The following is a 12501-nucleotide window of genomic DNA, read 5'->3' on the forward strand; positions in this document are numbered from 1 at the left end:
GGATAAAAGACGCTGCTTTTAGGGCTCAGGTGTGCGAGTGGTGGAACTAATTGAGTTCTCCGCGCACCCAGTGCTGTTTTTTCTTATTGTTTCTCAACCTAAATTGATTGAACCCCAAATAAATTTGTTTTAATTGTTATCGTTTATAACAATTGTGCCTAGCAAAGAGTTTTTGCTAGGACCTATCAAAGGTTGGAAAGCACTACGATGTTTGGTCGTATTATTTTGTTAAACAACAGTTTATCAGTGGGGTCTTTGAATCATAAATGACTACACATGTGTAAGTATATCATGTGTGATACTATAGTATCTCCTGACCATTTACTACCTCCTGAGCCAGTTACCCATGGCTGCATAAAGTGGGTGCCTTGCATTAACATGTTTTTGTCAGTTTTCAAATCACTTTGTGAAACTTAACAAGGGAGAAACAAAACAACAGAGCGCAAGATGTTATTTAGTTATGGGATGCAATAAAGGCATATTTCATGGGATTTTTGAGTAATATCAGGATAGTTATTTCTGAAATATTCTATGCAGCCACTCACAAAATATCTACAGGAAAGAGTACTTCAAACAATCCATTGATATGATTCGTTGTATTCAGGTCTTAATTTCATTCATGGGCTTACATATTTGATCACACTGATTAGAAAAAATAGTATGCTAGTTACAAAGAGGGCAAATAGTTCTCCATCTATTTCTCCCCCTCCTTTTAACTTTAATAAAAGAAGATAAAATATAAACACATTTTCCTCCTGAAAACTTCCCAAGAAATAGTTACATTAGATTAGGATCAAGTTTCATTTTGAATTCTTATGAAATCACCGCAAAATTTAATTAAAACCCCCAGTTTTAATTATTGTGAGACCAATACAACTTCATTTCATAAACTTCAATAAACTAATTTCCAGTATTTGACATAGCAAGTCAAATCAATATCAGGTTTCTTCTTTTTATTGCTGAAAGAATAATTATGCCTTTTGGGAAGGTTTGTTTGTTGTTGGTTTTTTTAAGAAAAAAACAACTATTTTTGCTGCCTTCACACTTTTCTCATGCAAACACTAATTTAACATTATTCCTATGATTAAGCTGTAACATTATAAAAATTCTACATTATCAACATGATTAGTAATATGTTCATAGAGGTGAAAGATAAATGAATACAGTAAAAGAAGATGCACAGGATAGACACAGAATAAAATTTTGCTGGTATTCTTTAAATATAATTAATTTTTCAGCCTCCATTTTATTTTTAGTAACTAAATATCTGTATAGTTTGAAACTTGAGATGTGAATTCAAGGTATTAACATATAATTTTAAAGAGTTTGCATGAATGACTTTGAAATTAATTGAATTACTCAGAGAACTACCCATAGACCCTGACGGTGTTATTTCTTCTGTGGGGAGACAGATCTTTTTTGGAGTGCTGCTGGTAACTATTTATCACCAGTACTACTGTTTGGTGTGCATAATGTGATCGGGTACAATAATATCTTTTATTTGTCCATGTAGCTTATTAGGCTATCCCTTTCTCATTTACTTAGTTATTCAAAGAACTCCTCTCTGTGTGAGCATAATCCATATGTGCTATATGGACTCTCTTGTCTCTACCTTCACCTTGCCTGCTTAGAAAAGGAACTTCTAAAAGCCTATGGAATTATATCTGTTTGTATTTAAATTAGGCAATTAGATTTACACCATGAGAACAAGGCCCGGTTCTCTAAAATACTTCCACTAAATACTTTTCATAAAAGAATGAGAGAACATACAATGATGACAAATAATGACAAAAAATTGGAAGAAATGGAAAGTACTTTTAAAGTATAGGATCATAACTTACATTACAAAAATTAAATCAATGAAGACAAAAAGAAGTATTAAAACAACGTGGCCAAAACAACTTTACATTTCTGGATACTAGTAGACCTCAGACTGAAAGAGTCAAAAATGTGATGTCAATGCAAAATAGAATAAATAATCTTATTTTAACACTAATAGTAATATAAAATATAAAGTTTGATAATGAAATATTTATATGATATTGATAAATAATTAGCTGCAATATTAGATGTAATGTTAGCTCTACATTGTAAATAGCTCCTAGTAAATCATTGAGTCTTAATGAGAAACCAGAGAATCATCAGAAGTTTGGAAAGCCACATTCATGATTAATCATTGATGGAATTTGTCTTGTTGGGCAGGAGATAAAAAAGGAGGAAAGTAGCTAAAAAGAAAATAATGGGGTGAAAACATGGCAACTTTTTAAAAAATAAACTGTTAAAATGGGAAAATCAATAAAATGTCCTTGTGCACTGAGATGAGGCAAGAAATTATTGTACTTTTACATAGAATAAGGTTAGATATTACAGGAAAAAAAACCCAAACAAAACAAAGATTTTCTGAATGAGGATTTAAGCATGACAACAAGAGTACCTAGGGACTTGTAAAATCTCACTCTTCAAAGGTTGTCAAGACTAAGTTAGGCAAACAGATACAGGGATCATCTACAAATATATCTTTATATCTTCTCACAGGACTATACTGTTCAGTTTCCTTGTATACTTTCTTTTTTTTTACATTATTATTAAAAAAGGAATTTGATAACAACTATCCTCCAACCCTAGGATATAAATAATTTGAAAGCACAGGAAAGAGGGAAATCTGTTCTCTCCTTTTCATGTGAAAATCTTCCATTTGTAAAAAACCAAGTAGCTTTAAAAAAATAATTTGAAGACTTACTGCAATGTCAGTGTTATAACCATCTGGCTACAGTTAACCTTTTGCTTCCCTTCTCTTTGGTCAAAAAAAACTGAAACACTGTTTTGTTATTGAAACATAACTTAGACAGAAGAAGAGTGACCTCCACGTTGATTTGGTAGCTCAAGCATTCTTTGATTAAGAAGGCTTTATAGATTTTTATTCCCTCAACATTAAAATGTCATGGTATCCCATGAGGAATGCCCTCAGATTCCTAAATCCCAAGCAAGTCATCAACAGAATGGGGTTAATGTATATGAGATTCTTCTGGCTACATTTAGAAGACAGTTACTGTCAGTTCACATTTGTGGAGTCCAGTTGATAAGATGTGCTCTAAAAATGTCCACTGAGACAAGCTTCTGATGATTAATGTGTAGAGGAACAACATATCTGAACACTGTAGTTCAGAGCTGAACTAGTCACCAGCCTGCACAGACATGTTGAAACAGAGTCTCAGAAGCTAAACATCCAGGGCTATGGGACTTACATAGAAAATTCTAGGAACCCTTAAAAATTGCAGAAACTGAACAGGGTTTTTTGATTATTATTTTGGATTCATTATTAGACTTCTCTGAGATATATAGCTTAATCTTCCTTTGTAGGGAAACAGAAATAATGACATCTCTGGAAAAAGAATTTTCTCTTCCTACCGCAGGCATTTCAAATAGGTAAGATGTACTGTACTCTGTAAAAAAAAAAAAAAAAAAAAAAAAGGTACGTATATGTATATTATGCATATGCATATGCATATGCATATGCATATGCATATGCATATACATATGCATATGTATATGTATATGTATATGTATATGTATATGTATATGTATATCAAACCGGATTAATTTACTCCAAGTTACCTCAGAAATACAAGGATGAACATTGCTGGCCAAACACTGGCATCCATCCACTTTGATATATCCTAGAGCTTTTCTAAATATTGAGCTAGCAAGCATGACCTAGGAACTACGCTTCTGGAAACTTGCAGGTGAAGATCTGTGGGATACTTTAGGTTATCTCACACAGTGTAAAAATCTATAGTGAAGTATCTGAATCCTGCCTGTGGTATATTCTGTATGTTGGGTTTTTTTGGACAGTATTGGAAGTATTGACCACGTCTTTTGTGACAGACATTTGGGACTCATTGTAAATCTGGGTAAATAATGCTACTGAAACATACCACAGTGTTTAAACATTTTCATGAGACTGAAAGTTATGGCACAATACCTGTGAGAGACCAGAGTCCTCCTGAAGCAGTAGGTTAAAGCCAGCTGGGTTTATACTAGGAACTCCCGAGTTGATTGAGACGTCTATGTTTAGACAATTGAATTGAGTCATATGTGTTTTAATCCAACCTCTTCCCTTTTTTCAACTAATGCTTTGTGATTTAGAATGTTTTTATCACATAAAGGACAGTTTGTGCTTTATCCTCAGCAGTTCCAAACTTTCACCTAAAAAAACCAATTAGATTCTACACAAACAATATTTTATTTTTATGAATTATTTACTGATTAGATACAATTACAAAGATTATCTGAAATCTGATTACTACTATCTGGTGATAAATACATGAAAAATAATAATTTCTTTTTAAAACAAAGATAAACTGGATGACATTACTAATTCTGTAATATTTTCCACCTCTATCTGTTCAAATCCACTTATAAACCAAACCAAAACAACAACAAAAATTTCCTGGAAACATAGACACAGTTTTCAGATGTATACAACATTGGCATTGTTAATATTTTCTTGGCATCATAATTGTCTTTATTTTTCTCACCATAAGAATCATATCAGAGTAACAGAAGCCCAAGATCCTGCAAAAGTGTAACAAAAAGTTCTATCCTTAAAAGTACATATTTAAATTGTGACTATTTTTGTTAAGTTTGGATACTATAACATTAGTGGAAAATGTATTGAATTGTTTTAAGATGGTAAGAAGTTTCCTTTCCTGTGGTGCAGAGTCAGCACAGCCGTTTTGTTATCCACTTTGATGTTGTTTAGTACCCTTTACAACAAATTAGCTGTGGTGATCCAATTGCTTTATATAAATATATATATATATATAAAACAACTACTGTTACAGTTCAGCTGGTTTGATCCTAAGAATTTTGATAGGATAATTCTATGGTCATTTCAACTTTTATGATGTTTGGAGTCTGCAAGTGATTTAATCTCATTTGACAAGTAATAGGATCAAACCAAGTTGCTGGTTTTCCTTTTGCTTTGAAAAAAATTCAACAGCAGATTAAGATGTTAGGACAGGAATGTAGAAGATGTAGCATACCAAAAGACTGTTTAAATTCTGGCACTGAGATTAGTGCAAAATTACAAATGAAAGAATGACCCTTACTCCTTCATTAAAAAAAAAAGTACAAAAAAAAAAAAAAAAAAAAAGTAAATGTGCAATGATTAAATTTCAGTTTCAAGATTAGAAATAAAGGAATTTGAAGGAAACTCAGTGAAAAGATGGTGGTTTAACAACATACTCTGTGGATGAAAGTAACATGATTTGCTTCTCCTTTGTTTCTGGATGAATCATTTACCAGTTTAGCAGGTCTATTGCTTACATTTAACTTGTCATGTAAAGTAAAACATCACTCCCCTGAATTCCCTCTATCTTTCAGAATCTGACTTGCACAGATAAATCATTGAGTCACACTCAGTCAATGGACACAATTAAAGCATCATTTACATCTCTAATCCTGATGAGAGTTTTCACAACATTTATATATTTAGTCCTGCAGATGTTTGTGATTATATGTTTCCCTGTAGAGCATGTTAGCTTTGACCCAACACCTCACTAATGTGGCTTTCTGGCTTCTGTGCTATTGCTGGCCTGTAGCAGTCAGCTTGAACCACAGATACCAGTGTGCTTCTCTCCCCAGAATGCATTTGGTATTTTTAATGACTTTGTTTTCCCCTTTGTTTTGGCAGAGGAACTTGTGAGGCAGGAAAGAAAAAGGCTTATGCCAAATTGCTTCTTCTGCATTCCATGGACAAGTCAAAAAGTCAAATGTTCTTTCAGGAAGCTGGTAAGAACAGGATGTTTGGTACCCAGTTAATAACTAATTTTTGTTATACAAAACACTTTTAACAGAAGTGAAGTAATGGATATTTAATATGAGGTTAAACCTTTTGATAGAGTGGTTCCTTGGTGCCTCTCTCGGGCACCAAGCTTGGTCAACTTTTGCCATGTTTAAGTAGGTTAAACACAGAAATAAAAGGCTACTGGAAACACCTACATAACAGACAGCTAAGACTAATAAACTGTAAAGCTGGGCTTTTAGTGTTGTCATCACCTCCAATAAGACACTAGAGGGGTTGACCAGGCACTTGCCGGTAAGGTGGGGAAGGGTTACACTCTGTTGCTATTTGAAATGTCCTGATGCTTAGTATTGCTGAGCTGCTGATGCCCTGTTTTGCTTCTTTTTTTAAGATATTTTTATACTTTTTCATGTCAGTACTTTTGTTCTTCAATCCTTTACTTACCAGCTATGTGTATCTCAATAATCTTACTTCTGCCTGCAATTTGGTTTTGCAATTCTGTCTTGCACAGCTCTTTCTCATATAATTTTCTGAGAATGTAACCTCCTTCTCAGAAATCTGAGCCCAGGGTGTACAGGTATGCAATGCTAAAACTAGACCTAGAAACGCAAAATGGACACCCTGGGAAAAGCTTTGATAGAGTTATGGCAGGGGGTAAAAGCCATCACTAACTGGGTCTTCATTTCTTCTACGATTTTCTTCTGAAATCATTCAGAAAACCAATATTTTAGTATTTGTCCTGGTTTCAGCTGGGATAGAGTTAATTTTCTTCTCAGTAGCTGGTGCAGTGCTGTGGTTTGGATTTGGTGTGAGAACAATGTTGATAGCACACTGATGGTTTTAGGTGTTGCTGGGTGATGTTTACAGCAAGTCAAAGACTTTTTGGTTTCTTGGGCCCTGCCAGCAAGAGGGCTGAAGGGGCACGGGAATTTGGGAGGGAACACAGCCAGGACAGCTGACCCCAACTAGCCAAAGGGATATTCCATATCATGGGACATCATGCTGAGTATATAAACTGGGGGAAGGGGGTAGGGGGTGGGGTGGGGGATGGGACACAGGACAAACTAACGGGGCACTGGGGATGGATGAACGGGGACTGGGGACGGACAGGGGACAGGGACATTTGGCGTTGTGGTGTTTGTCTTCCCCAGTAACCATTACACGTGATGGAGCCCGGCTTTCCTGGGGATGGCTGAACACCTGCCTGCCCATGGGAAGTGGTGAATGATTGCCTTGTTTTGCTTTGCTTGCGTGCACAGCTTTTGCTTTACCTATTAAATTGTTCTTATCCAAACCCCTGAGTTTTACATTCCTTTCTGATTGTCCTCCCATCCCTCTGGATGAGGGGGGAGTGAGCGAGCGGCTGGCACTTAGTTACCAGCCAGGGTTAAACCATGACAGTATTTCTGTGTGTGTGTGTGTGTGGTGGGCACAAACAGCCCTGACAATTTTGTTGAAAATTTTCCCAGGTGCTTATGGACACTCCATCCTGACATGGTATTATGATACCCTTTTGAGTTCACCTTTTCCTTCATTTCTTGCATAGAAACCTGAGGGTTGTAACATGTCTGTGGATTTGTATGCTTTATTGGTGGAACTTGCTTCGTCTACATTTAGCGCTGTAAAAATTAGGCACTTAGTGTAAGTTTTATAGTTCACCTCTCAAAAGTGTTATTTATTCTCCATGTCTTACATATATACAAGGAAAGGATGAGCTCTGACCTACAGGTACAACTGTCTCTTCATTGACTTGTAACATCCTGGGCAAGCATTTTAAACTAGACAACTAAATGAAACAATTAAAGACCAATGGGAACAATTTAAACCATGTAAATCAACCTCATGTCAGTCCTGAGGTTTCCACTGAAGCCTTAGACATGTGTTTGAATTCTAACATAAGAAACAGTGATTTCCTGACCAGAGATTTGTTTGGTGCTTAGGCAAGATAAGATTAATGAAGTCTAGTCAGAAGATTGACCTTCATGTTTTTGGTTGTTTTCCTGTGACACTAGGACATTAGTTTATGTCTTAGTTTACAGGTTTAGTGCCTTCCCATGGTTTATATCTTAATTAGTAAGTGCATTTTTTCAAATAGTCGTGTCTAACGTTTCTGACATTTTACTAAGTACAATGGTTTTCAGGTAGATAAATTTAATCTGAAGATTGCCATCAAAGGTACTCAATATTTCCTAAAAGAAACATAAAATAACTTGTAGTACTTTCTGTCATGACACTGGCATTACATTCCTTCTTTACTTGACTTCAGTTCTTTTGCAATTTATTCAAAATATTTGTGACGTCTCAGTCTTTGGGACTTCAGTCTTTGCATAGGAAAATTTTAAATTGTGATCTAAAGCCTGATTAATATGCTGGATTGAAATCACAGTTTGTGAGGTTTAAAATGCAATAAGAAAAGATGTCCTTGCAAGGAAAGCATGCTCAGAAGGGCTTGGCTTTAATTTTCCTTAAGCCTTCTCAGTTCATGGCAAAGAGAAAAGTAAATACTGTCTGGCTTCACTTGCCTTGCATAAGTTTTTTCAGAGAGACAAGTACTAAGAATGTACCTTGAAGTAAATCCATGTTTATATATATTTTTTAAGAATGGATTTGGCTAATGTTTTAATCATAAGTAAAATATTTTTAAATATTCATGAAAGAAAAAAAAATGTAGTGGACTCTTGATGTTTATATTATGGGTTTTTATATGCTTTTCCATATTTTTTGTTTAAGTACATTGTAGTAAATATCTCAAAGTGCTTTTAGTGCTATAACACCCATAACTATATCTTCTGTCCAAGGAGAAGGAAGCACAGACAATTTTATGGAAGTGGAATTTAGTAAATGAAATTGCTTTTTGCAATATAAATTAGATCAAGTTATAATATTGGGATAAAAATTAAAAGTTTGGAGAACTTAGTTTTAGTGTTTAAGTGGGAACCTATGTTTTGTTTAGATGCAAATTACAGTGCAATAACTTAAGTATTTATATCAATACAGTTAGCTTAGGTTTTGTGGCTCTTGCAGGGTCTGTAATAAATTCAATCCAAAGAAATGTGGTGCGCTGCTTCCACTTTATATTTTTACCTTAACACAAATATCCCTTTATTAAACCCTTTTCTGTTATATACATTTGTTATGAAAGAATTAAAATCTATTTAGTACCCATATATATGAAATGAGTTATGATGAGTATCGCATCCAGCTCCGGGGTCCCCAGTACAAGACATAGACCTGTTAGAGAGGGTACTGGGGAGGGCCACGTCTCCTACGAAGACAAGCTGAGAGATTTGGGATTGTTCATCCTGGAGAATAGGTTCTGGGGAGAACTGATTGCAGATTTTAAATACTTAAAGGGACTTTACAAGAAGGATGTAGAGTTTTTACCAAGGCCTGTAGTGACAGAACAAGGGATAATGTTCTTACATTGAAAGAGGGTAAATTTAGGTTAGGTATTAGGAAGAAATTCTTTATTGTGAGGGTGGTGAGACACTGGAACATGTTGCCCAGAGAAGCTGTGCACGACTCATCACTGGAAATGTTCAAGGTCAGGTTGAATGGGGGTTTTGAGCAACCTGATGTAGTGGAAGGTGTTCCCTGCCATGGCAGGGAGTTTAGATTATTTTAAAGTGTGCCTTCTAACCCAAACCATTCTATGGTTCTTTCTACTTCAAAAATGTCTTCAAATCAGCCCTGCTTCTAGATAAAACCAATACCCTTAGTCTTGTTAGAGCAAAGACTTTGATATGAGGTTTCCCTTTTCTTGAGAAGTCAGATTGTTATGAACTATTTTATACTTCATGCTGAACAGAAGAAATAGAAACTGAAATTTTTCTACTTAGAGCTGAAAGTGCACTGTCTAGGACCAATTTAATGGAGTGAACTTAATTGGAACTCAGAAATGTGCACTATCTGGGACACCAGATGCCATTAACAGCAAATGCAAGAATAATATTTTTCCTCTCACACTGTAGCAAAAAGCTAGTTATGTGAAATAGCTGACAATTAACACACTTAAAAATACAGTAGAGCTTAATAGATTTAATATTATCTAATATTAAGGCAAAATAAGAGAACTATGAAATTATCATTTATTTTGACCAAACGCCAAGGGGAAAAAAGGTAATTCATTTGTCTTTTAAATGTCCTTTTTTTTTTTTGTAAGGAAAAGAGATTTCCTTTTAGATGTTATATTTTCCTTTATTAGATGGTCACAAATTATCAAAGCTAGTATTTCACATACCCCTTCAAATTTGCCTTGATGCTTGGATTATAACACAGTCTTTAGTCATCTTCTATGTCATTTTATTCATACATAGATTGTTAACCTTCTGCAGAGATAACAAATCCTGGAATACAGTGCACAGTACTTCCAATACAGAAATGATATAATAAAGTTGAAAAGAAAACTAACAGCAACAAAAAAATTACAGTGATGACTGAGGGCAGACTTTTGTACTGGATAAACTAAACAAAATAACACTTAAGCCTGTAAAAGAAATGATTGTCAGGAGATAACAAAGAAACATGAGAAATAGGAAACAATTGGTCACTTTTTCAGCAGAAGATCTTATTCAGTGAACTCCTATAAACCAAATTCAAGATGAAAAAGAAAGCAGATTCTTTACACAATACACAATTAAGATATGAAAGCCCTTGCAGAAGTGAAGTTACACCAGTGCAAAAACCACTGGAAACAACTCATGGAAATAAAATACACTTAATGTTACAACCTACAGAGCACACCATCCTCAGCTTGAAAGGCTTCTGAACTGCTGTTATCTAGAAGCTAGGAAGAGCTTCTGTTGAAATATAGAACAACAGAAGAATATCTGTTGAAATATTATGCATATTTCTTTTATTTTTCATTATTTTATCATTCATTTTCATTGACACCTCTACTGGGTCTGGCTGAGATGGAGTTAACTTTCTTCATAGGAGCCCATATTGTTCTGTATTTTGGATTTGTGATCAAAACAGTGTTGATAACACACCAATGTTTTCACTGTTACTGGACAGTGCTTGCACAGTATTGAGGTTTTCTTTTTCCTACTCTGCCCAACCAGCAAGCAAGTTGGGAGTGTGCAAGAAGCTGGGAGGGTACATGGCCAAAAGAGCTGACTCAAATTGATGAAAGAGGTATTCCATACCATATGACAGTGTGCACAGCAACAAAAAACTCAAGGAAAGAAGTAGAAAGTTGTTTGTGTTTATGGTGCTTATCTTCTTTAATAACTGTTACGTGTAATGAGGTCTTCCTTTCCAGGATGTGACTAAATGTCTACCTGGCATGGGAAGTAGTTAATACATTCTTCATTTTGTTTTGCTTGCACATGTAGCTCTACTTGATTTATTAAATCACCATTATATCGACCCATAAGTTTTCAGCTTACATCTGTCTGATTCTTTCCCCCATCCTTCTGAGACAGAGTTAGTGAGTGCCTAGACGGGTGCTTAGCTGCTGGCCAGAGACAACCCACCACAGCATCCCACTATTAGACAATGTCAGGTGAATTTTTAACTGATAACTATTACCATTGTTTTGTACCTGTAAGACTGGACAGTATTCATTAAAATTTAAGAGATGACCAGTTGTCTGTTTTTAAAAATAATCGAGTGTTTTGAGTACAGAGTTTATTACTTTGCAAAAATTCTTAATTTGTAAATTGAAGACTATAAATATATGAAAACTGTCTGAGAAAGTAGAGATACCACTGTCCATCATACCTAATCCTGAATTTAGCTGTCTATGGGATATTAATATGAGCCAAGACTACAAAAGATAACAAAAAACTTTTGGAATACCATAGCCAAAGCAATGTCAACTAAAAATAAAAGTAAATGTACTTTTACCACTGACTCATTATCTATTTGTTAGATTTAGTATACTATATATATCGAAAAAAATAGCACAGTCTGTAATGTATCGCAGCCAAATTGTAGCTAATATTTCTACTTTTTCTGTCCTTGGTACATTGTGATCTTAGCTGTACACAGTTAAAGAACAGCAGTTGAATTTGCATCAATCATTTTGTAAGTGTTGATACCTAAACTGTCAAGGACAGCAGCAATACTCTTAATAATGTTTTTCTGTTATTGTCTTAGATACATTAACGCTTTTGCTGAGATTCTTGGATTTGAAAGCTGTAACTGTGTCGTCCTTACATTATTCTGCACTTGGTATTTGGACCTTACTGCATTGTCTGCAAAAGCGATAAGAAGAAATGAACAATAAATACCAATTTTAATGTAACACAGTAGAAGAGACAGACTGTTTTGGCATGTCATAGAAGCTAAATTTGCTTGGGAAGATAAACATGTGGAATTTATAGGGTATAAACTTCATTTAGGATTGCTGTTATAAATCACTGGACAAGAAAATTTAACATACTTAGAAACATACTTTGTTCTACTTTACCACTGAGCATTTTTATCCATCAAAGAAATTGCAGCTCACATAGTATTTAAGGTATCATTTATTTACGGATGATGATAATGACAAACAAATCTGTACTGCAGTGTGCAAGCTCAGCACCAAAACTGAAAGACAGAGTAAAACATATCAATAATTGTAACTAATTTGTGATGCATTCTCATAAAATCATTTCAATAAGATGTAGCAACAATCTTCATTCACATTATCAATTTATTTTTGAACTTACAAGAATGAAATATATCATATGAGATGCTGGATTCTG

The 12501-nt window shown here is 34.7% G+C and overlaps 1 protein-coding gene across 2 annotated transcripts in view; it reads left to right on the forward strand.

Annotated features, from left to right (window-relative positions):
* Nucleotides 1-1886: 1886 nt before the first annotated feature.
* LOC308058791 (uncharacterized protein) overlaps nt 1887-12501 on the forward strand; it is a 35008-nt gene continuing 24393 nt past the window's right edge. For both annotated transcript variants that reach the window (XM_080375142.1, XM_080375143.1), the window contains exons 1-2: nt 1887-3426; nt 5696-5793. Coding sequence is in view for 1 of the 2 variants with exons in the window: in XM_080375143.1 (XP_080231269.1) it covers nt 3374-3426; nt 5696-5793 (151 nt within the window). In the remaining variant the exon portion in view is untranslated. The remainder of the gene's footprint in view (nt 3427-5695; nt 5794-12501) is intronic.

Source organism: Falco punctatus (assembly GCF_963210335.1).
Source record: "Falco punctatus genome assembly, chromosome: 2".
NCBI lineage: Eukaryota > Metazoa > Chordata > Aves > Falconiformes > Falconidae > Falco > Falco punctatus.